General features: G+C 50.3%; 1 protein-coding gene and 1 long non-coding RNA gene across 3 annotated transcripts; both read right to left on the bottom strand.

Annotated features, from left to right (window-relative positions):
* Nucleotides 1-6141: 6141 nt before the first annotated feature.
* On the bottom strand, nucleotides 6142-6804 carry BHLHA9 (basic helix-loop-helix family member a9; the record flags this gene model as incomplete). Its single annotated transcript, XM_082708492.1, has 1 exon — nucleotides 6142-6804. The coding sequence occupies one exon, from the start codon at nucleotides 6802-6804 to the stop codon at nucleotides 6142-6144; it is 663 nt and encodes a 220-aa protein (XP_082564618.1).
* A 4395-nt stretch (nucleotides 6805-11199) lies between these two features.
* Nucleotides 11200-13990, bottom strand: LOC309851683. 2 transcript variants are annotated; one of them, XR_014304863.1, is made up of 4 exons: nucleotides 13606-13984; nucleotides 12246-12379; nucleotides 11809-11946; nucleotides 11200-11542 (listed from the first exon to the last, which is right to left on the bottom strand). It is a non-coding gene; the product is annotated as an uncharacterized lncRNA (long non-coding RNA). The 2 variants fall into 2 exon arrangements; XR_014304862.1 differs by lacking the exons at nucleotides 11200-11542; nucleotides 11809-11946 and having other exon boundaries at nucleotides 12067-12379; nucleotides 13606-13990.
* Between the last annotated feature and the right edge of the window lie 6604 nt (nucleotides 13991-20594).

The following is a 20594-nucleotide window of genomic DNA, read 5'->3' as shown; positions in this document are numbered from 1 at the left end:
GGCTGTGTCCAGGTTGGGGGGGGGGGACTTGGGGGATGGGGGACGTGACCAGCTGAGAGAGGGGAGAACAGGGCACAGAAGAGCCTGCCTGCTAGGGGCTCAGGAGGAGTCTGGGGAGCTGAAAAGGCTCCAGAGGATCATAAGTTTCGAACATACTGTGTAGCTTTGGCACACATTGTCAAGTTTGGTAAATCTGAGTATATTACATTAAGAATTTTTGCTTCATAAAGGAAACCCATTGTTGTTTGCAAAATGCAAGCCTCTGGGATTGTTGCTGTTGGCCTGGAGAGAAAGAGAGAGAGAGAGAGACCGAACTTCCTCCTCCTCTAGGTTCTTAAAGGAAGCTCTTCCTCCCCAAGGCCAGGGGTCGGGCAGGAAAGTGAGCTGGGCTTCCTTGGCCGGGAACTTTTGGAAATGTGCTAATGTCTTTTTAAACATGAGACCTCGTGCAGAGGGTGGGAAGTTGGGTGCCTGGGACCCCTAGTCTCCAAGTCAGTTTCTGGCTTGGACAGAATTCTGTATTACAGCTGGAAGCTGACCCTGGGCCCCCACATGGGGCCTACAGCTGCCCAGCCCAAAGATTCCATAGCCTCTGGCCCAAAGATGGCTCTTGAGCCGCTGAAATATAGCTGGTTCCAACTGAAACGTGCTGTAAGTATAGAACATACTGGGTTTTGAATACTTAGTTCAGAAAGGAACATAAAATGTCTCATGAATACTATGTACATTGATTACATATTAAAGTGATAACATTGTTGTTACACTGAGTTGAATAAAACGAGATTAAAATGAATGTCACCTCCGTCTTTTGGCCTTTTAAAAATATGCCAACTAGAAAATTAAAAATTAGGGGCGCCTGGGTGGCTCAGTGGGTTAAAGCCTCTGCCTTTGGCCCAGGTCATGATCCCAGGGTCCTGGGATCAGCCAAATTGGGCTCTCTGCTCAGCAGGGAGTCTGTTCCCCCTCCCCTGCCTGCCTCTCTGCTTACTTGTGATCTCTCTTTCTGTCAAATAAATAAATAAAAATTTAAAAAAAAAAACACTCTTTAGAAAATTAAAAATTAAAAACATGGGTTGTATTACATTTTTGTTGGGCAGTGCTGGCCTCGAACAGAATGAATCCAACATAGAGGCATCTTACATGATTTACATGACTTATATGACTTAATAAAAACACTAAGAGGAAAAAAAAAAAAAAGCCAAGAAGTCCCCGGGGTGGCTCTCTATGGCTGTGAGGTTGTGGGGGTAGGCCAGGCTTGCCCCCCTCACTGTGTGCTGCTGGGCTCACGGTGCCATCTAGTGGCCTGGTAGTGAGGAGGGGAATGACCAGAGGCGGGGTTTCCTGCTCCCCCACACCCACTACATCCCCCTCCAATGGGAGAGGCCGGGAGGTGCCTCAGGTTGGGGCTCCCAGGCTGGTAAGCTCAGCCTAGCGAGCTGCTGGGTCTGCAGCCTGCAATGGTCGCCTCCCCATGCCCCCCACTCCCAACTAGGGTCTTCCACGGAGGCCCATGGGCCATACTCATCATCCAAAATGGATTTGGGCTGCAATCCGTTTCCCATAGACACAGAGCTTCAGACTTGTAACGTGAAGATCCGGGGACTCTGGGACCGGTTTCTGAAGAGCAGCCTTCAGAAGGAGATATGCGGCTCCTCCAGCTCCACCCCCACGAGGCCTGCCTGCCTGCGGGGATTTGAGCTGGGAGCCCCTGCAGCTAGACAGATGGACTGACCTTTCTGTTCCACTGCTGCCTGGCCTGGCTGCTGAAGAAAGTCACTTCCTTCCCTCCCCCAATTTCCTGGTGTGGCTGTGAGGTCCCGGGTGCCTCATGTGTACCCCCTGGCTCCCTCGCCCAGGGTCTGGCCCAATTACAGCTGGCTGGCCAAACCAGAGGAAGATGCAGACAGAAACCACATGCCCAGTGTGTCCACATGGACACTAATTCCTACCCCTGTCTGCCCTGGGCTCAGCTCACCCCACGCAAGGAACATCTGGGATCTGTGTGAGCACACGTGTGAGCCCACAGCCACCCCCCACCAACACACACACTGTAAGAAAAACTTGATGTCGGACATCTGGGTGGCTCAGTCAGTTGGGCGTCTGCCTTTGGCTCAGGTCATGATCTCAGGGTCCTGGGATCAAGCCCCACATCGGGCTCTCTGCTCGGCAGGAAGCCTGCTTCTCCCTCTCGCTCTGCCTGTCGCTCTGCCTACTTGTGATCTCTGTCAAATAAAGAAATAAATATAGAAAGTCTTTGGAAAGTGCTCTGAGGAGACAAATCTTTCCCCTTGAAAGGGCAATTATGAAGAACTTAATAGATACTCTGTTTGCGTCCTCCAAATTCTCTTAGGGTATGTTCGTGTACCTACATGCCTGTCTCCAGTTAGAATCGTAGGAACAGACCATTCTGCGATCTGCTCTGCTAACTCACGATTTTCACTCTATTAGAACACCAGAGTTTGCTTTGCCAAGCCTCAATGGTTGGACATTCGTATGATTACAAATCTCTTCCTGTGCCGTGCCTTTGGGGCTGCCTTTTTGCAAACAGGGTTTTCGGTTTTGGATGACTCCCTTGGAGTCTTTTTAGTGTGACTTTGCCCATTTTTTTTTCTACCAGAAAAGGAACAGAGACGCAGGACAACTAGCAATCTATAAATATGCCCTTTTCTCCAAACCTTTGGTGACGTCAGTCTGACAGTTGTTACCTATTTTTGCTGGTGTGTCTCCTTCATTGCTAGACAGACAAGGTACTGCTCCCCGTGATGGAGGCAACGAGGATAAAGGAAGGGCCTGGAAGGCGCAGACTTCCTAAGAGCAGCCAAGAGACCTTGTGTATTGGAGCCCGTTGTGAGCTATGGGGCTGCTGCCAGTGTCTGTCATTCTTCTCTGGCCCCCTCTCCTTCGAGACTCTTCCAGTGGACAGCCGTTCTCACCCTTATAGATACAGGATTTCTCTCTTTAGGTATACCAGTTCTTCGTATCTTTTTTTTTTTTTTTTTAAGATTTATTTATTTGGGGCGCCTGAGTGACTCAGTCATTAAGCGTCTGCCTTCAGCTCAGATCATGATCCCGGAGTCCTGGGTTTGAGGCTCACATCTGGCTCGCTGCTCAGCAGGAAGCCTGCTTCTCCTATTCCCCCTGCTTCTGCTCCCTCTCTTGCTGTGTCTCTTTCTGTCAAATAAATAAGTAAAAATCTTTTTAAAAGACTTATTTATTTATTAGAGAGAGAGAGAACATGAGCTGGGGAAGGGGCAGAGAGAGAGGGAGGGAGAGAATCTCTAGCAGATTCAAGGTGTTCTGGCCCAGGAGACGCTAATGCATCAGGGAGAGGCAGGGAGAACCTATTAGGTCAGCACATACACATATGCACACACAAATACTCACATGTCCACATGTCTGTATAAGCAGTCACATAATGTGTGGATGTCAGAAAATGTTTATGACAAACAAACAACAACAAAAACAAGAAAAAAACCCTTTGAGGGATGCCTGGGTGGCTCAGTTGGTTAAGCATCTGCCTTCGGCTCAGGTCATGATCCCAGGGTCCTGGGATCGAGCCCCATGTCGGGCTCCTTGTTCAGCAGGGAGTGTTTCTCTGTCTCCCTCTGTCCTTTCCCCTACTTGTGCACATGCGCTCTCTTTCTCTCTCTGTCTCTCATTCACCCTCAAATAAATAAAGTCTTAAAAAAAAAAACACTCTTTAAATACTAGACAAACACCTAACAGCATGGAAACACACACACACGTGTGCACTTAAACATTTAGTCCTGATGAGACAGTACTAATGTGTTGTGGACTTGAGTTTATAAAACACCTTCCCAGGCATTCTATCTTTATAACAACCTTGTGAATAGAATATGTCTTAATAGCTTCCACTCAGTGAGTGCTCACAGGGCCAAGCACTATGCTAAGTGCTTGAAATACATTCTCTCATGTAGTCTTCACAACAGCCTATGATGTAAGTGCTTATTTTAGTCCGTTATACAGAGCGGAACACCAAGGCTCAAAGCCCTTAAGTCATTTGCCCTAGGCCACTCAGCTGGAAAGTGCAGAGACTGAGAAGTACTTTCACATCCCTCCCTGCGACCTCACCCATCTGCTGCACGTGTGCGATTCCACCTGCAGGGGGCGCCCTCACCATGCCTGAGTTCAGCCTGCCCGCGAGCCAGAACACTCACCTCTTTCTGCCCTGGAACTTAAGAAAGCAGGACTTGCTGGTCATTTTACTATGTTTCCAAGGCATGAAAACCTGGAGCTGAAGCGAGGTGGAAGCACTGTCCAAACTGGTCATAAGATTATAATAATATACAAACAGTAATACCTTCTGTTATGGAACACCTTCTCCTTGCCAGAAACCGTACATTCTGAATGAATGTTAATCCTGTGCCAGCGGTGAGGGACTAGAGGTCTAGAGAGGCTGAGTGATGCCATGGGTTGCACATGGAGTGAGGGGCTGGGTGGAGGTTGGACCCCAGGATGGTCTGTCTCTTTCCTTTCCACTATCAGACTGTGGCACTGCCTCCCCACAGATGGAAGGCTCAGTGGGAAGGCCTGGGGCCAGATTCCCACATTCTGTTTCTTGTTGAACCCTGTGATTCCTCTGCCCAGAATCAGAACCTTCCTGGGGATCTGTGCTGCAGACGGCTGCCCTGTGGAATTGGGAACCCTAACACCTATGGGCTGGGGACAGGAGGACAGGACGTCAAGTTTGCCAGCCAGTGTCTTGCTTGCATAAAGCAATTATATCTTTAATTATGGCCTCACTATGACTGTTTAGAGGACTCCTTGCTCATCTGTGGGTCTATACGCATCTCTCCAGCTTCTGTGATGTTCCCCATTCTGAGCTGGGTCCCTTTTCTTCCCCTAGCTGGCAAGTGTCCTGCTCTCCAAGGAGACCAGAGAGCCCTCAGGCCTCCCCTGACATCTGGGTTCTCAGCGTGGCCAGCAGCCACCTGTAGATCAGCTCATCAGCATGAGTGAGGCCAGAGATCAGCTCGGGAGTGCTCAGTGCAAATGCTCTCCAGACCTCTCAGGGAGGGCTGGTTGTGCCTCCCACTTTCTCAGCAGAATTGGCCTGAAGCCCTCATCTCATTCCCTTAACCTCTTCCCCATAATCTTTCCTGATTCTGTGTCTGCCCCTTCATCATAGAGGCCCTGGCTGCACTGGACCCTTTTTCCCTGGGAGCTCCAGGCACCCAGGATCAGGGTACAGGCAGGACTTACTGGCCTCCTATCCCTGGTCTGCCCTAGGCTTCCTTTCCCAGACACTGGCCCAGACTCCACGTCCCCTAAGACAGCAGCTCAGTGAGGTGTCCCATCCAGAGATGAGACAGACTGTATCCATAGTCTCTTGGAGCCACTCCCCCTCTTCAAATAATGTCCTCTCTCCCACAGTGCTCCTCACGGTGTCCAGACACAACTGGGGTCTTGCCATGGATCAATGCCCCAGGTACATACCTACCTGTGGGCATCAGGCCCTGGGCCTGACATTCCAGAGTGAGCTCCCCACCTCAGGCCTTCCTGCCACCTTGGGCCATAGGGCCCAGGGGACACCTGATAGGAGACAGAGATGTTAGCTTTTCCGTTTTTATTTGGTTCCTTCCGTTGCTTCTCTTACATCACGGATCAGGGACCTCCGCAGGCAGGGATGTGGATGCCACATTGTCACCAGACTATACCGGGTGTCACCCACACTCCCCACATACAAGTCCCCCTGTCCGAAAGCTCCCTTTCGCCTAAAACAAAACAAAACAAAACAAAACAAAACAAAACAAAACAAAACAAAAACAAAACCAGCAAGAGAACATAGGGCTCAGAGGCACAGGAATGCGAAGTTCACTTTCCAAGAAGAGGTCTTCAAGTCCAAACAGAAGAAAGAGCCCAGCAGGGTCCTGCTCCTTTCCCAGAGCCACCATCCCCTGCTGGGATCAGGGCGGCGAAGAGGGGTGCTGGGAAGTGCAGCCCTGGTCTCTGGTTCCCTCCCAACAGGCAAGGCTGCCTCCCCTCTCTCTCTCAGGCCTCAGCCCTTCAGTTTTTCTCGGTCCAGGACGTTTTCAGCAGTCTTCCCTCCTGTAGCCATCCGGCCCTTGGCGGTTCCCTGGCCGGCCCGCCTCCAGGCGCACCGGGTCTCTGCGGGGCCGGTCAGCAGTGCTGGAAGCCCAGCCCGGGGCCCGCACGCAGGTGCCCCCGCGGCCAGGTGAAGGGAGCCCCGGGACCTCGGCGCCAGCTTCCCGTGGACGCCTGAGCCGAGACCTGAGCCTCGGCCCCCGCCCGAGGCCGTCCAGGGGACATGTGCGGGGAGCACGAGGCGCAGCGCGGCTCGAAGGGGCCCGCGGACGGCGGGGCGGGCGGCGGCGGCGGGCTAGAGCCCGCATCCCCGCTGCCCCCGGCGCGCGCGGCCTGGCCGTGGCACTCCAGATGCCCGCAGGGCCAGCGGGGCGCGGGGCTGGCGCGCAGGACCAGGGAGAGCGCCGCGATGCGGTGGATGGCCCTGCGCAGGGTAGCGATCTTGGAGAGCCTCTTGCCGCCCAGGTCGTGGCGCAGCGCCCTGCGGAGCGCGTTGAAGGCCTCGTTGTAGTCCAGGATGCGTTTGCGCTCCCGCACGTTGGCCGCCATGCGCCGAGCCTTGGAGCGCACCGGCCGGGTGCGTGTCCTGGCACCCGCCATCTCCTCCTCTGCCTCGCAGTTCTCCCTCAGCACCCCAAAACCCCTCCCGGCCTCCAGGCAGGAGCCCCCCAAGTCCTCAGAGGAGCCCTCGGCCCCCTTGAGGCCTCTGAGGCCTGGCCCTGGCCCGCCTCGGTGCATGACCTTCCCCAGGCCTTGTTGCCCCGGCTCTGGCTCACGGGGCTGACAGTTCACCTTCTGAGCGTTGACTCCCGCAGGCTGGACACTCCCCAGAGGGGCCGTCTCTAGTTGGGCTTTATGGCACCACGTGGCTCTCCACCCTTCCCATCCATCCATCTCCCTCCTCCTGCTTTATTACCTGCCTCCAGGTAGGCTGGAGAGGGAGGAACCGGGAGGAAGGAAACAACCAAGGAAGGAAGCATGCAGATTCTTGTACGAGGGGACCAGAGGGGCAGCCCGGCCACGCCCAGGGCAGTGCTCCAGCCGCCAGGGAGAACTGGCTCTGCCTCACTCCAGGGCCTCTGTCTGGCGACCAGGTTGAACGTTGTACCTTGCAGACCCTAAATACAGTGCCAAATTTGGCCTCTGGGCGGGAGTGCTGATAGGGGCACAGGAACATCATGGGGGGGGGGGGGGCTAGCTGAGTTCATTTCAAGAACCTTGAAGTTCTTATCAAGACCTGTGGACAACACAGACACGTATAAGGGACCCATAAGGAGGAGGCATATCTAATACAGCAGGGCCCCGCAGGCAATGGGGACTTGGAGCTTCTTGCTTTCTCAGCTACCAGAGTGAGGCTGGCTGGGGTTCTGGGTTTGGGTTTTGATTGGGCCTTACTCTTCCTCTACCTCTCTCTGGCTCCCACTTCTTTTTTTTTTTTTTTTTTTTTTTTTGTTAAAGATTTTATTTATTCGACAGAGAGAGATCACAAGTAGGCAGAGAGGCAGGCAGAGAGAGAGGAGGAAGCAGGCTCCCCGCCGAGCAGAGAGCCCGATGCGGGGCTCGATCCCAGGACCCTGGGATCATGACCTGAGCCGAAAGCAGAGGCTTTAACCCACTGTGGTTCCCACTTCTGAAGGCAGAGCTGGACTGAGTCAGCAGAGGTGTGATGGAGATGGTCGTGTGGTCCTCCAGCTCCCTTTGTGGTACCCGTTGGGGCATCTCTTGGTATTCAGGGCCCTTGGGCCCCTCTGTCTCAGGACACAGCACTGCCAAGTTATGAACTCAGTGAGCCCATCCCACCCACACATTCCTGGGGATTTCAATTTTAAATAGAGTCTCAGAAAAAGAATAGTACTTAATCCTAGAGAAAAACCCTCAATACAAGTTCAGGCATCCACAAGAGAGTTATTTGGAGCACCAAGGTCAATCTCATTCCCAGCCACCATCCAAATGCCTCCAAAATGCAAAGGTTTGCTGTGGCATCAGCTGGGATGGGTATAGGGTTCACATCCATCTCACCAGAGAGCGTGCCAACAACCCCATTATTTCAAACTATTCATTGCTCCACCGAGGAAGAGAACAGGCACCAGAAAACACATTATGTATGTAGCTGTGTGATTATTTGATTTATTGTCAGTCTTGCTCACTACAAGGGGGCTCTATTCCCCAAATCTGCAATATCTGTGAAAATCAAGTGAATGAAGGCAGAGAGATGTTTTCTCCTCTCTACTCAATCTGTTTCCCATCACCCCACAACACACACACATGCACACATAAGCAAACAAAGAAGCATGCCTCCAGCAGGATTCTACACAAACCAGAGGCCACAGATGGCTGAGCACCCATGTCCACGCATCCAGCTCAAGGAACAGAATGTCAGTCTCACTGGGTCTCAGGGCAAGAGACAAAATCGGGTCAAAACCCAGAGAATCCTTTTTCTGAGTGTTACTCTATGGTCACCTCTGCTCCCAACCCTATCCAGGTCCCTTAGCCCCTCCAACCTAGTCTAGAGAATTGAGTCACTGTTCTGCTCATGGCTTTGCCCAGCCCTTCAGAAAAGCCTGGCCCCAAGGACCAAGGGTGGGCAGGTCAAGAGGTAGCAGGTAGGGGCGCCTGGGTGGCTCAGTGGGTTAAGCCGCTGCCTTCGGCTCAGGTCATGATCTCAGGGTCCTGGGATCAAGCCCTGAATCGGACTCTCTGCTCAGCAGGGAGCCTGCTTCCCTCTCTTTCTCTCTCTGCCTGCCTCTCCATCTACTTGTGATCTCTGTCTGTCAAATAAATAAATAAAATCTTAAAAAAAAAAAAAAAAGAGGTAGCAGGTAGACAATTCAGTCCCAGAAGGACCCCGTGGGAGAAGTGATTTGGTGGATGGAAACCCATTCCTACCTTACCCCTCCCACCCCAGCCATTGTGCCCTTCTGAAACTTCCCCTAGCCAGTGTCCCTTTCTGAAATTTCTCCCATCCAGGGCACAGCTGGGCGTATGAGTGCTTCCAGTGAATTCCACTGGACAGGAAGGCAGGAGACCAGGTTCCAATTCTGCTACCAACTTGCTACATGACTTTGTACCAGTCATATCTTCTTCTCTGTACCTCAATTTCTTTTTCTTTGCAAAGAAGACATCCTCTCTACAAAAGAACGTAGGCAGGACCACTACGTAATTTGCAGGGCTTGGCATAAAAGGAAAATGTGGGGTCGCTTGTTCAAATTAATCGAGAATTTGAAGATGGTGACAAAAGAGCATTAAACTGAGCTTGGGACCCTTCTAAGCAGGGTGGTGTGCACAGGTCCCATGCCCATGAAGGTGGTGGCCTTGAGTGTAGGACACAGTAGTGTAGTGGTAATGAGCACAAACTTTGAATCTAAACTCATCTGATAGTTGTTTCTCTCATAAAGACCTCGGAAGAGGCTCTGAACCTCAGTCCTCTACCTGCAAAATAGGATACCAGCCTCAGAGGTCTCAGTGAAATGGATCCCAGTAAAGAGTGGTCCTCAAGAAATACTGCAACTGCTTATCTTCAGGGTAACCTCTGTCCCAGTGTGATCATTAACAGGTTTCCCCTCCCCTATGGTGTCTCCAGGGAGCCCATAACCCTCTCTCACCCCATCAGGGGGAAATGGGGAAGCCCAGAGCAACCCCCCCCCCCCCCGCCTCATCTTCACAGGATAGACATGACCTATCCAAGGAATCCTTCCCTTCCCACCAATCCCCAGGGCAGCCTCACAGAGGAGAGGGCAGGAGCTGAAGGGAGAGTGTCACTAGGGTGATTCACAAGGTTTAAGTGTTTGCAGCATCTTTCCTTCCTCCTAGTGAGAACTCACAGTCCACCAGGAGCAGGATGTTGCTTAGTCCTAATTAGTAATAATGGCAATCATCATCTTAATAACATTGGTGCTGACTTGTATGGAGTGCTTACTTAGGCCAGGCATGGTACTAAGGGCTGTTTATTTATTTTTACTGAGTACTTTTTAAACCTATATTATCTTAGCCCCACAACAATCCTATATGGAGGGGCTTGTTATTATAGTACCCATTCTACAGACTGTGATCCAGAGAGAACCTAAGTAGCTTGCCCCAAATCAGAGGGCTGAGCTGTGGCGAGCCAGGATTTCAAATTAGGCAGTGTGGCTCCTACTCAAAGATCAAGCTCTTAACCCATCTGGGCTGGACCTGCGTTCTCAATTCAGTCTCCCTACCCCCACCAACCACCTGCTGTTTTAGAGGCCCGACACCTCCTTCCTTGAAACAAAAGCCATTAAGAAATTCAAATAGTTTCAAGCAAGTTTAAAAAACAAAAGGAGAAATAAATAAAGAAAGAAAGAAAGAAAGAAAGAAAGAAAGAAAGAAAGAAAGAAAGGAAGAAAGGAAGGGCGAGCTTGACTGATAGAGGGGTTGGGGGAGGGAGGGAGAGATCCCCCTCCTCAAGGGTCCCCCCCAAGGAAGAAAGACAAGTTGAAAAGAATAGAGACCATAGGCTGGAAGCCAGGAGAAGTCCAGAGGAGCCCAACTGCCCGCCTCCCAGAATGAGATTTATTGCCTGGGGTTTCCTTGGCTAATCTTGTTTCCCACACTGGCTGAACTGATGGCCATGGGGGCCCCAGGGAGAGCCCAAGAGAGCAGGAGACAGACCAGTGGCCCCCTGCTTACCTCCTGCAGGTGAGCAAGGGCCCAGTAGGCCAGGCGTCAAGAACAGCCCGGAGCTGCCTACCCACATGGGGAGGGAAGGCTCTAGGCCAGAATTCTGGATGGAGATCTGGGGTCCCCCTTCCCCGCGGGCTCCCCCTCTTTATTTTTATTTTTAGTTATTTTTACTATTTTAAGATTTTATTTATGTATTTGAAAGAGAGAGAGAGCGCGAGAGTGGGGGTGGGGGAGGAGCAGGGGGAGACGCAGGACCGCCCACCGCCCTCTGAGGAGGGAGGGCAGAGCAGGGTTCGATGCCGAGGTGGGGTTCCATCCGAGGACTTTGAGATTATGACCTGAGTCTAAGACAGTCACATAACCAACTGAGCCACCCAGGCTCCCCTTTATTTTTATTTTGTTTAAAATCAGTTAACATCCAGTGTATTATTGGTTTCAGAGGTAGAGTTCGATGACTCATCAATTGCATACAACACCCAGTGCTCAGTCCATCTAGTGCCCCCCCTTAATGCCCATGACCCATTTACCCCATCTCCCTGGCCACCTCCTTTCCAGCAATGCTTAGTTTCCTAGAGTTAAGAGTGTCATATAGTTGTCTTCCCCTCTGATTTCGTCTTATTTTCTTTTTCCCTCCCTTCCCCTATGTACATCTCTTTTGTTTCTTAAATTCCACATACGGGGCGCATGGGTGGCTCAGTCAGTTAAGCATCTGCCTTCAGCTCTGGTCATGATCCCAGGGTCTTGGGATGGAGTCCTGCATCCCACTCCTTGCTCACCGGGGAGTCTGCTTCTCCCTCTGCCTGCCATTCCCCCAGCTTGTGCTCGCTCGCTTTCTCTGACAAACAAAAAAATAATAATAATAGTACATAAAATCTTTTTCTTAAAGATTTTCTTTATTTATTTGACAGACAGAGATCACAAGTAGGCAGAGAGGCAGGCAGAGAGAGAGGGGGACCTCGGGGTGCTGCATCGAGCCCTGCATCGGGCTCTCTGCTCAGCAGGGAGCCTGCTTCCCGTTCCCTCTCTGCCTGCCTCTCTGCCAACTTGTGATCTCTCTCTCTGTCAAATAAATAAAATCTTTTTTAAAAAATGAAATCTTACCATTTACAACGACGTGGATAGAACTAGTGGGCCTGCTTCTTGATTCCATCTCAGAATTTAGCAGATCAGATTGTGCTTTTATATTCATGCTGGGGCCACATCTAGGTCCCCTCTGTATTCCCAGTCCTAGCACAGTGCCTGGTATACAGCGGGTACAAGGAAATTTTTTCTGAGCATCGAAAAATGGTACAATCCCTGAGATTTAAAAAAAATTCATGAAACTATGGAAACACCACACTGGTCTGATCAAACAAGCTCTGTATTCAAATCCAGTAAACATTTATTGAACATCTATAAATACCAGACCCAGCTGTATAGTCTTTCCCTTGTGTTGACAACCACAAACGTGTATTAACTTAAGTCTACAGAAGCTTGGGATTAAAACAGAAGGAAATAAACTGCAGGCACATAGAAATGCTTTAATATTCCCCACCCACCCCATTCCCTGGGCAGGGGTTGATCGTTGTCAAAGCTGTGGTCCTCTGGGTGCCTGGCTGGCTCCGTTGGTGGTGCAGGTGACTCTTGATTTGCGGGGTTGTAAGTTCAAGCCCCATGTTGGGTGTGGAGATCACTTAAAAATAAAATCAAGGAAGAAAGGGAGGGAGAAAGGGAGGGCGGGGTTTCATAATGTGTTGTAGAGTATCTGAGAGCTCATCCCAGATCTATGGAACTCAAAATTCTGTCTTAACAGCAACGTGGTTGGAATGCTCAGAAGGATGTATTTGTTCCTCCAGCGTCTAGTTCAGTGGCTATTACATTTTAGCTTGCATCAGAACGACTGCTGCGCGTTTGCTCCATGTGCCTTGCATACCACAATGTAAGGTTTATTCAAGGATAATTTTGATTACAAGCAATTTTCCTCTTGCACATTAACTTTAAGAAATCCCTGCCCATGTGTTGGAGGGAAAATTTATGCCAAGAGACAACTATGAGTCTCAAAAGGAACAAAATAGCCATAGAAAATCAGCAAGGAAAAAAACAAATGAGATTGAACCACCGACTTCTCTTTTGGTCCCCTAACATAAACCCTCAAACCGACCTTAAAACGAGTTTAGGACTTTGGTGAGTGCTGTGAAGTGTGTAAACCTGACGATTCACAAACCTGTACCCCTGGGGATAAAAATATATTATATGTTTATAAAAAATAAAAAATAAAAAAAAAAATAAAAATAAAAAACAAGGTTAGGAAAAGCCAAGAAAATGCCCAAGCAGCCCCAGTTCCCAGGCCTGGGAAGGGTCCCACCCTTCCAATCCCCTCCTCCCCCACCCCCCAAACAGCTCTGGCTCTTCTTTCCCGCCTTTCACACTTTTCCAGGCCAGCTTCCCCCGACCCCTCCGCGCCCCTCCCCGCACGGATCAGGAGATGGCCCACGGCTCCAAATTCATAATTCTGAGCCACACTCTCCTGACAAATGACCGGGGCCGCCCGAAAGAGGCGCCTCCGAGCCCCCGCCCCCGGCCCGCTGCCCACGAATCCCGGGGAGCCGCGCGGACCGGGTGGGCTCGCGGGGCGCCGTCCCCGGGGCGCGCGGCTCCGCGGGGGGCTCGGGCGCGGGGGGCTCGGGCGCGGGGGGCTCGGGCGCGGGGAGCGCGGCGGGGCGGCCGGACATCAAAGGCGGGCAGCGGGGCAGGTATTTCCGCGGCACCTGCGGCGGCGGCCCCGCGGCTGGAATCCGCCCCCGCCCGGGAGCACAGCTCCGCCCCGCCCCGCCGCGGCCGGGCAGCGCAGGGAGGAGGGGCCGCGGCCGTGATTTAGGGCCGGGCGGTTCCGCTGGCGGCCGCCAAGGTGCCTATTACCTCTCGGCTGGGCCTGGATCGCAGGAATTCCTGCTCTCCCTCTGGAAGTTCCGGCGTCGCTCGCCCCAGGGAGGGCCCAGGTTCCCCCAGAGAGAGAGCCCGGAACGGGGGTACGAGCTTTCCGCAGAAACGGAGTCCGCGGGGGGGCCGAGAACGGGATCGCGCCGCAGAGCCGACCCGAGCAGGCCTGCAGCCTTCCTTCGCCTTCAGCGGTTCGGTTCCGAGAGAGTGTAGGGGTCGTTTGGAATCTGGCGAATGTGCGCTCCGTTTCGGGCGCTGCCCATTCCTTCATTCCTTCATTCATTCCTTCCGTGAAAGTGTACGGACTGCCCTCTAGTTACTGGTGCAGATAAATGAAGAAAACAAAAGCTTGTCCTCACATTCTGTGTGACTCACGTAGGAGTCACATTCTAGTGCGGAAAGCAAATAATCAGGAAAATAAGTCACTTATGGAGGAAATAAGTACTATTAGATGTACTTTAGGAGGCAATAAATGTTGGGGGGGGGGGACAAAGCAAACAAAACGTCAGAAAAGACAGAAGAGCGGAGAGTGTGTGCAGGTTCAGGGTTTGGGGGAGGTGGGATGAGGGAAAGCTCACCTGAGAAAGTGACATCTGAGTAAAGAGTCATCTGAGTAAAGAGATATGAATGAGACAAGGCGCTGTGGCTATCTTGAGGAAGAGCCTTCGGCAGAGGGAACAGCATGTTCAAAGGTCCTGAGGCAGGAGAGTATGAGCAAGCTTCAGGAGCATATGGACAAGCAAGGTGCCCAGTGAGGGTAAGGGAGTAACAAGGGAGCTTGGGTTGGTGACATGGGCACGTAGGCTACTGCAGTATTTTCAAGTTGTACGTGGGCAAGAGACGGGAAGCCATTAAACATTGATTTCCTCGGTCTTTAAAAACAAAACAGGGTACTTGGCTGGCTCTGTCGGGGAGCTTGTGACAACTGATATAGAGGTTGTTCACTCAAGCTCCATGCTGGGTGTAGAGATTACTTTTTAAAAATCTTAAAAAAAAAAAAAAAAGATTTTATTTATTTATTTATTTATTTGACAGAGAGAGTGAGAAAGCACAAGCAGGAGGAACAGTAGAGAGCAGTAGAGAGGGAGAAGCAGGTTGTGTTGGTGTCCTCCCTCCCCTGCCAGTGCTCTTGGGGGCATGTCCTCTTCTCCCCACCCCACCTCTTCTGGGGACCTTGGCTCATGGATTGCTGCTCCCTTGGCCTCATAGCTTTCCCTCTCCCACTGACTCCTTCCTTGGAAATACAAATGTGCTCAGGCTGCTTTCTCCAAACTAGACTTTCCCTACAATCCGCAATGACTATCTTCTTCCTTTCATCTCCTGCCATCAATTCTCACCCCTTCACCCCTCATAAAGCAAGTATGGCTCTCACCACCCCCAACCCCCAGTTTCCTGAACCCCTCTTCTTATTCATTCATCTCCCGATGAGAGAGATCTCAGCCCCTGGATCTCAGCAAGCCTTTTCTGGTTAATTGAGTTACACATTTATTGAGCACCTATTTGCCAGGTCTTGGATTAGGTACTGAAGTTACAGTGATGAACAAAATGGACAGGGTTCCCCATCCTCCTGGAGCTCACCACCTAGCGCAGAATACTATCTCATAAACAAATTATTTCAATGGCATCAAACAAAAGAACTCAGGGGTTTAGAAGTGATGTAGAGGATAGAGTATGGGTTTCTCTGAGGGGTTAGGAAAGGTTTTTACAAGGGACATGATGCCTGAACTAGATTTCAAAGGATGAATAGGAATTTGCCAAGGAGACAAGGTCTGGAAAGGCATTGAAGACTGAGGGAACAATATGTGGGAGGGCCTGGAAGTTTAAGCCATTGTAGTACAATGAGGACAATGCAGTAAATTCGCTTTGCCAAGCCATGATAAGAAAGATCAGGGAGGGGCACCTGGGTGGCTCAGTTGGTTAAGCAGCTGCCTTTGGGTCAGGTCATGAATCCAGGGTCCTGGGATCGAGCCCTGCATCAGGCTCCCTGCTCAGCGGAGAGCCTGCTCCTCTCTCTCCTGCCTGCCACTCTGCTTACTTGTGCGCGCGCTCTCTCTCTCTCTCTCTCTCTCTCTCTCTGTTAAATAATAAATAAAATCTTAAAAAAAAAAAAAAAAAGACCAGGGAGTGGGACATGACTGGGGATTACTAGGCATCATGCTAAAAGGCTTGGCTTTTGTCACTGTAGGTCCCTGGGTACCACAAAAGGATATTAATGTGAGGAGTGACACAGTCATATATGGCATATGGATTGTAGCTAGAGGTCCTTGGAGCAGCATGGAGACTGGATCTAAGGCAAACTCCAGTTAAGAGGCTACTGGAAGGGTCCAAGTGACAGGGGAGGGGTCTGAGCCATGCAGGTTGGTGGGGGGCAACACTGGAGTCAATGCCTGTTTGGGGGTGACCAACTGGATGTGGCAGATGATGAAAAGGAAAGTGCTATCCTCTCCCCATCCTCCTTCGAGAACCAGAAGCCAAGGATCTCTGAGCAGCCCCTAGTGATGGGCCCTCTGAACTAGGGTCCAACTATGAACAAGGAGAAGGCTCAGGAAGGGCAGAGAGCTAGCTGATGGCATCATGGTCACCATGGCGGGGGTCGGGGGGAGGGTTGTGGAGGGGGGGCGACCTGGGGCACTGGGGCATTGGATTTCTGGTTTTTGTTGTCATTGTTGTTTGTTAAGTAGCATCAGATAGTCTTCTTAGCTGGAGGGAGGGATGCTCCCTGGTGGGGCTCCGGGTGGGATGAATTCCTCCCAGCTGGAACAGACTGGAGTCTTGACTTGAATGTGGAGCTGGCAAGACAGGAGAAATTGCTCTGCCATTCCCTGGGCCAGAAGCCTCCAGTGTCTTGCAGGGGCAGGAAGTTCCTGCCTAGGCCTGGTTCCAGACACAAAGTTTCCTGTAATTCCTATGAGTTTCCCAGACTTGATCCCCAGTCTTTCTTTCCATTGATCTTAGCCTCTCTTAGCCTCAGTTTTCTCATCTCTAAAATGGATCAGTAACTGCCTCCTAAACAGATCATAATAAGTAAATGACACTCTGCACAGAAAATGCTTGGTGCTGTGCTTGGTGCACAGACAAGACAATTTTTGTTTTGTTTTGTTTTGTTTTAAAGATTTTATTTATTTATTTGACAGAGAGAGAGAGATCACAAGTAGACAGAGGCAGGCAGGGGGGAGGGGGAAGCAGGCTCCCTGCCAAGCAGAGAGCCTGATGCGGGGCTCTATCCCAGGATCCTGAGATCACAACCTGAGCCAAAGGCAGAGGCTTAATCCACTGAGCCACCCACACACCACCCAGGTGCCGCACTTAATATGATTTTGTTATTAGGATCATTATTCTCTTTCTGGCAGACTAACCACCCAGGAGTTCTTTCTTCCAAGCTCACGTAGGCATAGGACCCCTCCACCCTACCCCAAAATGCCCAGCCCGCAGAGTAACTTCCCTCCATCAAGCACATCCCGATAGCTTGTTCCTTCTTGCTCTAAAGCTAGAATATTCCTTGACCTACACTCACCTCTGCTGTCTCTATAACGCTTCCCAGCAGAGTGGTTGTTTGGGCTCTGGGATAAGACCATCATTAATTAGCTGTATAGCCTGGGGCAAGATGCTTAATTAATTGCTCCAAGCCTCAGTTTCCTTATTCCTTATCCGTACAGTGGGGACCGGTAGTAATATGGCTTCATCAGATTTGTCCTGAGGATGAAATGAAACAGTATCTTATGCTTTCAGCCCAGTGCCTGGCTCCTCTAATGTGTTCTACGAATGGTAACTTTCTCCTCCTGCCACAGCCAGTCGCCACTAAAGTTGTAAATCACCCAGGAACTAAGAGCATCCTCCCCGCTTCCACTCCAGGACCAAACTCCTTATCACCTCCACCCACTAATGACCCGGTGATTGGCTTCTCATTAAAGCAACGACAAAGGGCCTCTGTGATTTTAGCCTAGTTCTAATCAGCCATAGATCTGCCCCAGGGTCAGTCAGGGGTAAGGTAGGAATTCTGGGTCCTGGGGCCAACCTTCGTGTAGACTGAGGACTCTGTCTCCCTCTCTCCCAGGGAGGCAGCCACTGCCCTGACCTGGAATTCTTGGGGCAAGGCACTGCTATTGGGGCAGAAAAACAAGGTTCCTTCGACATGGAATTCTTGAGACAAGGCACTGCTATTGGGGCAGAAAAACAAGGTTCCTTCTACCTGACCTGGAATTCTTGGGACAAGGCACTGCTATTGGGGCAGAAAAACAAGGTGGCCAGAAGGCCAAGAGCTAGGTGTCTCAAGGGGCCATCTCTGCCCTCCTGAAGTTCAGTGTTCTCATCTGTCAATTGGGAACACTAAATGATTACACCTACCTGGTGGGGTCGGTGTGAGGATAGATGATAAATTGAATGTATATTTCTACAACTTTGTAGGTATTCCTAAGTGGCAGTCATTGTTGTTACTGTTACTGCTTTCATGATTATTGGATTTCTATTTTTATTATTATTAGAACCCAGGTGCCAATTTTTCCAACTCCATTTGACAAATAGCTTATTATGTCTGCAGTGATTCATACCGCCACATTTCTATAATGGCACTCTCAGCCATTTCTGCTTCATCCTTCTGTGATCTGGTCATCCCAAGCCTCCTTTTTCGTTTTCAGAATTGTTTTGGATGTTCTTTGCCCTTTACACTTCCATGGGAATTTTAGAATCCTTTTGTCTAGGATAATTGTCCTTCTGATTATTCTTCAGTGATTCTTTTTTTTTTTTTTTTTAGATTTTATTTATTTATTTGACAGAGACAGAGATCACAAGTAGGCAGAGAGGCAGGCAGAGAGAGAGGAGGAAGCAGGCTCCCTGCAGAGCAGAGAGCCCTATGTGGGGCTCGATCCCAGGACCCTGGGATCATGACCTGAGCCAAAGGCAGAGGCTTAACACACTGAGCCACCTAGGCGCCCCTATTTCTTCTTTGTATGTTTCTTTTCTTTTTTTTTTTTTTTTAAGATTTTATTTATTTATTTGACAGGCAGAGATCACAAGTACGTGGAGAGGCAGGCAGAGAGAGAGGAGGAAGCAGGCTCTCTGCTGAGCAGAGAGCCCGATGCGGGGCTCCATCCCAGGACCCTGGGATCATGACCTGAGCTGAAGGCAGAGGCTTTAACCCGCTGAGCCACCCAGGCGCCCCTATTTCTTCTTTGTATGTTTCTTTCTCAAGGTGGCAAAATAGCTGTGGGAGCCCTAGGAGTCACGTGCACACTCCGTCATGCAAACAAGGACAAGAAATTCTGGGCTCTTGGGTGACTAAATTGGTTGAGCAGCTGCCTTCACCTCAGGTCAAGATCCCGGAGGATCGAGTTCCGGTTGGGGCTCCCAGCTCTGCTTCTCCCCCTAACCTTCTCCCCTCACATGCTCTCTCTCACTGTTTCACTCTCAAATAAATAAAAAGAAGAAATCCACCATGTAGGCTCCTCAAATCCTGATCCATAGAAACTGTGAAATAATTAATGTGCATTGTTGTTTTCAGTCACTAAGTCTTGAGGTAGTTTGTTATGCAGAAACAGACCGTGAATACAGCAGCTACACCATGTCCCAGCCTTTCCTGCAGTCGGCTGGGCTCACTGAATTTGAGCAGAAGTAAATTTGAGAGATGTAGGTCACTTCCAGTCATGTTCATAATAACTTCCCACAGCCAACCTCTGGCTTCCTTCTGGCTCGAAGATGGGGGGCGGGCAGCCATGGGAGCCATGAACTGAAGATGATGGAGTCAAAAGGGAAAAGGTGTCTGGGCTCTTCTTCATGCCTGGGGCAGAGCTGCCCCTAACATCACCCTAACCAATACACTTTTCATACAGTGTCTAACAGATCTTTTAGAAATACAATCAATGTTCATTTAGATTTGCTCATACATTCATGGATTTCTTTGCCCTGCCTTAACCGCCTATATCTCAGACATTCCATCTGGGGCCATGTCCTTCTTTCTTTCTTTTTCTTTCTTTCTTTCTTTATTCTCCCTCAGAGAGGGAGAAAGAGAGAGCATGAACAGGGGGAGCAGCAGGCAGAAGGAGAAGCAGGCTCCCCACCGAGCAGGGAGCCTGACGCAGGATTCGATCACCCAGGACCCTGGGATCATGGCCTGAGCCAAAGGCAGACAATTAACTAACCAACTGAGCCACCCAGGCGTTCCTGCGGCCATTTATTTCTGCCTCAATGATAATCTTTAGAGTTTTCTCTACAGAAAGCCTGCTGGTGATGGCTCTGTTTGAAGATTACATTTTTAGAAAATCACTTTGAAGATAAGATGTTGTCTTTTTATTCCATCCCTCTTGATGAGATGCTTGTTTCAGAATAACAGTTGCTCCTTGGAAGGTAATTCTTTTCCCAGATTGGTTCTGAAAGCTTTGCATCGTTTTTTAGTGGTTTCGATTGTTTTGTTCACTAGGACACATTTAAATGTGTGTGTTTTTTAGCGGTTGGGTTTCTTGAATTTGTCATTTGTTATCTCTTCTCAGACTGGTAAAATTCCTCACCTTTGTCTTCTCAAATACTGCCTCTGTTGCTTTTTGTTTTTTCTCTTATGGCCATCCAATGACACACAGGATAGACTTTCTCACTGTATCCTTGTCTATTCTCTGCACTTTTGCTGTATTCTACAGACAATTTTTAAAAGCATTTCCATAAACTTCCATTTAGTTTGATCCCCCTAACTCCTCGTGCGGTAGGTAGGGAAGAGTTCCTCTTTTTTTTTTTTTTTTTTTAAGATTTTATTTATTTATTTGACACAGAGAGAGTGATCACAAGTAGGCAGAGAGGCAAGCAGAGAGAGGGGGAAGCAGGCTCCCTGCTTATCAAGGAGCCCGATGAGGGACTCAGTCTCAGGACCCTGGGACCATGACCTGAGCTGAAGGCAGAGGCTTAACCCACTGAGCCATCCAGGTGCCCCAAGAGTTCCTCTTTTGCCAACAAAGGCAAATGAGCTCATGCAACTCCGGGTGGAG

The sequence above is a fragment of the Mustela nivalis genome (assembly GCF_964662115.1).
Source record: "Mustela nivalis genome assembly, chromosome: 17".
Classification (NCBI taxonomy): Eukaryota; Metazoa; Chordata; class Mammalia; order Carnivora; family Mustelidae; genus Mustela; species Mustela nivalis.
Note: the sequence above shows the minus strand (reverse complement) of the source record. Positions and strands in the feature narration are given on the sequence as shown.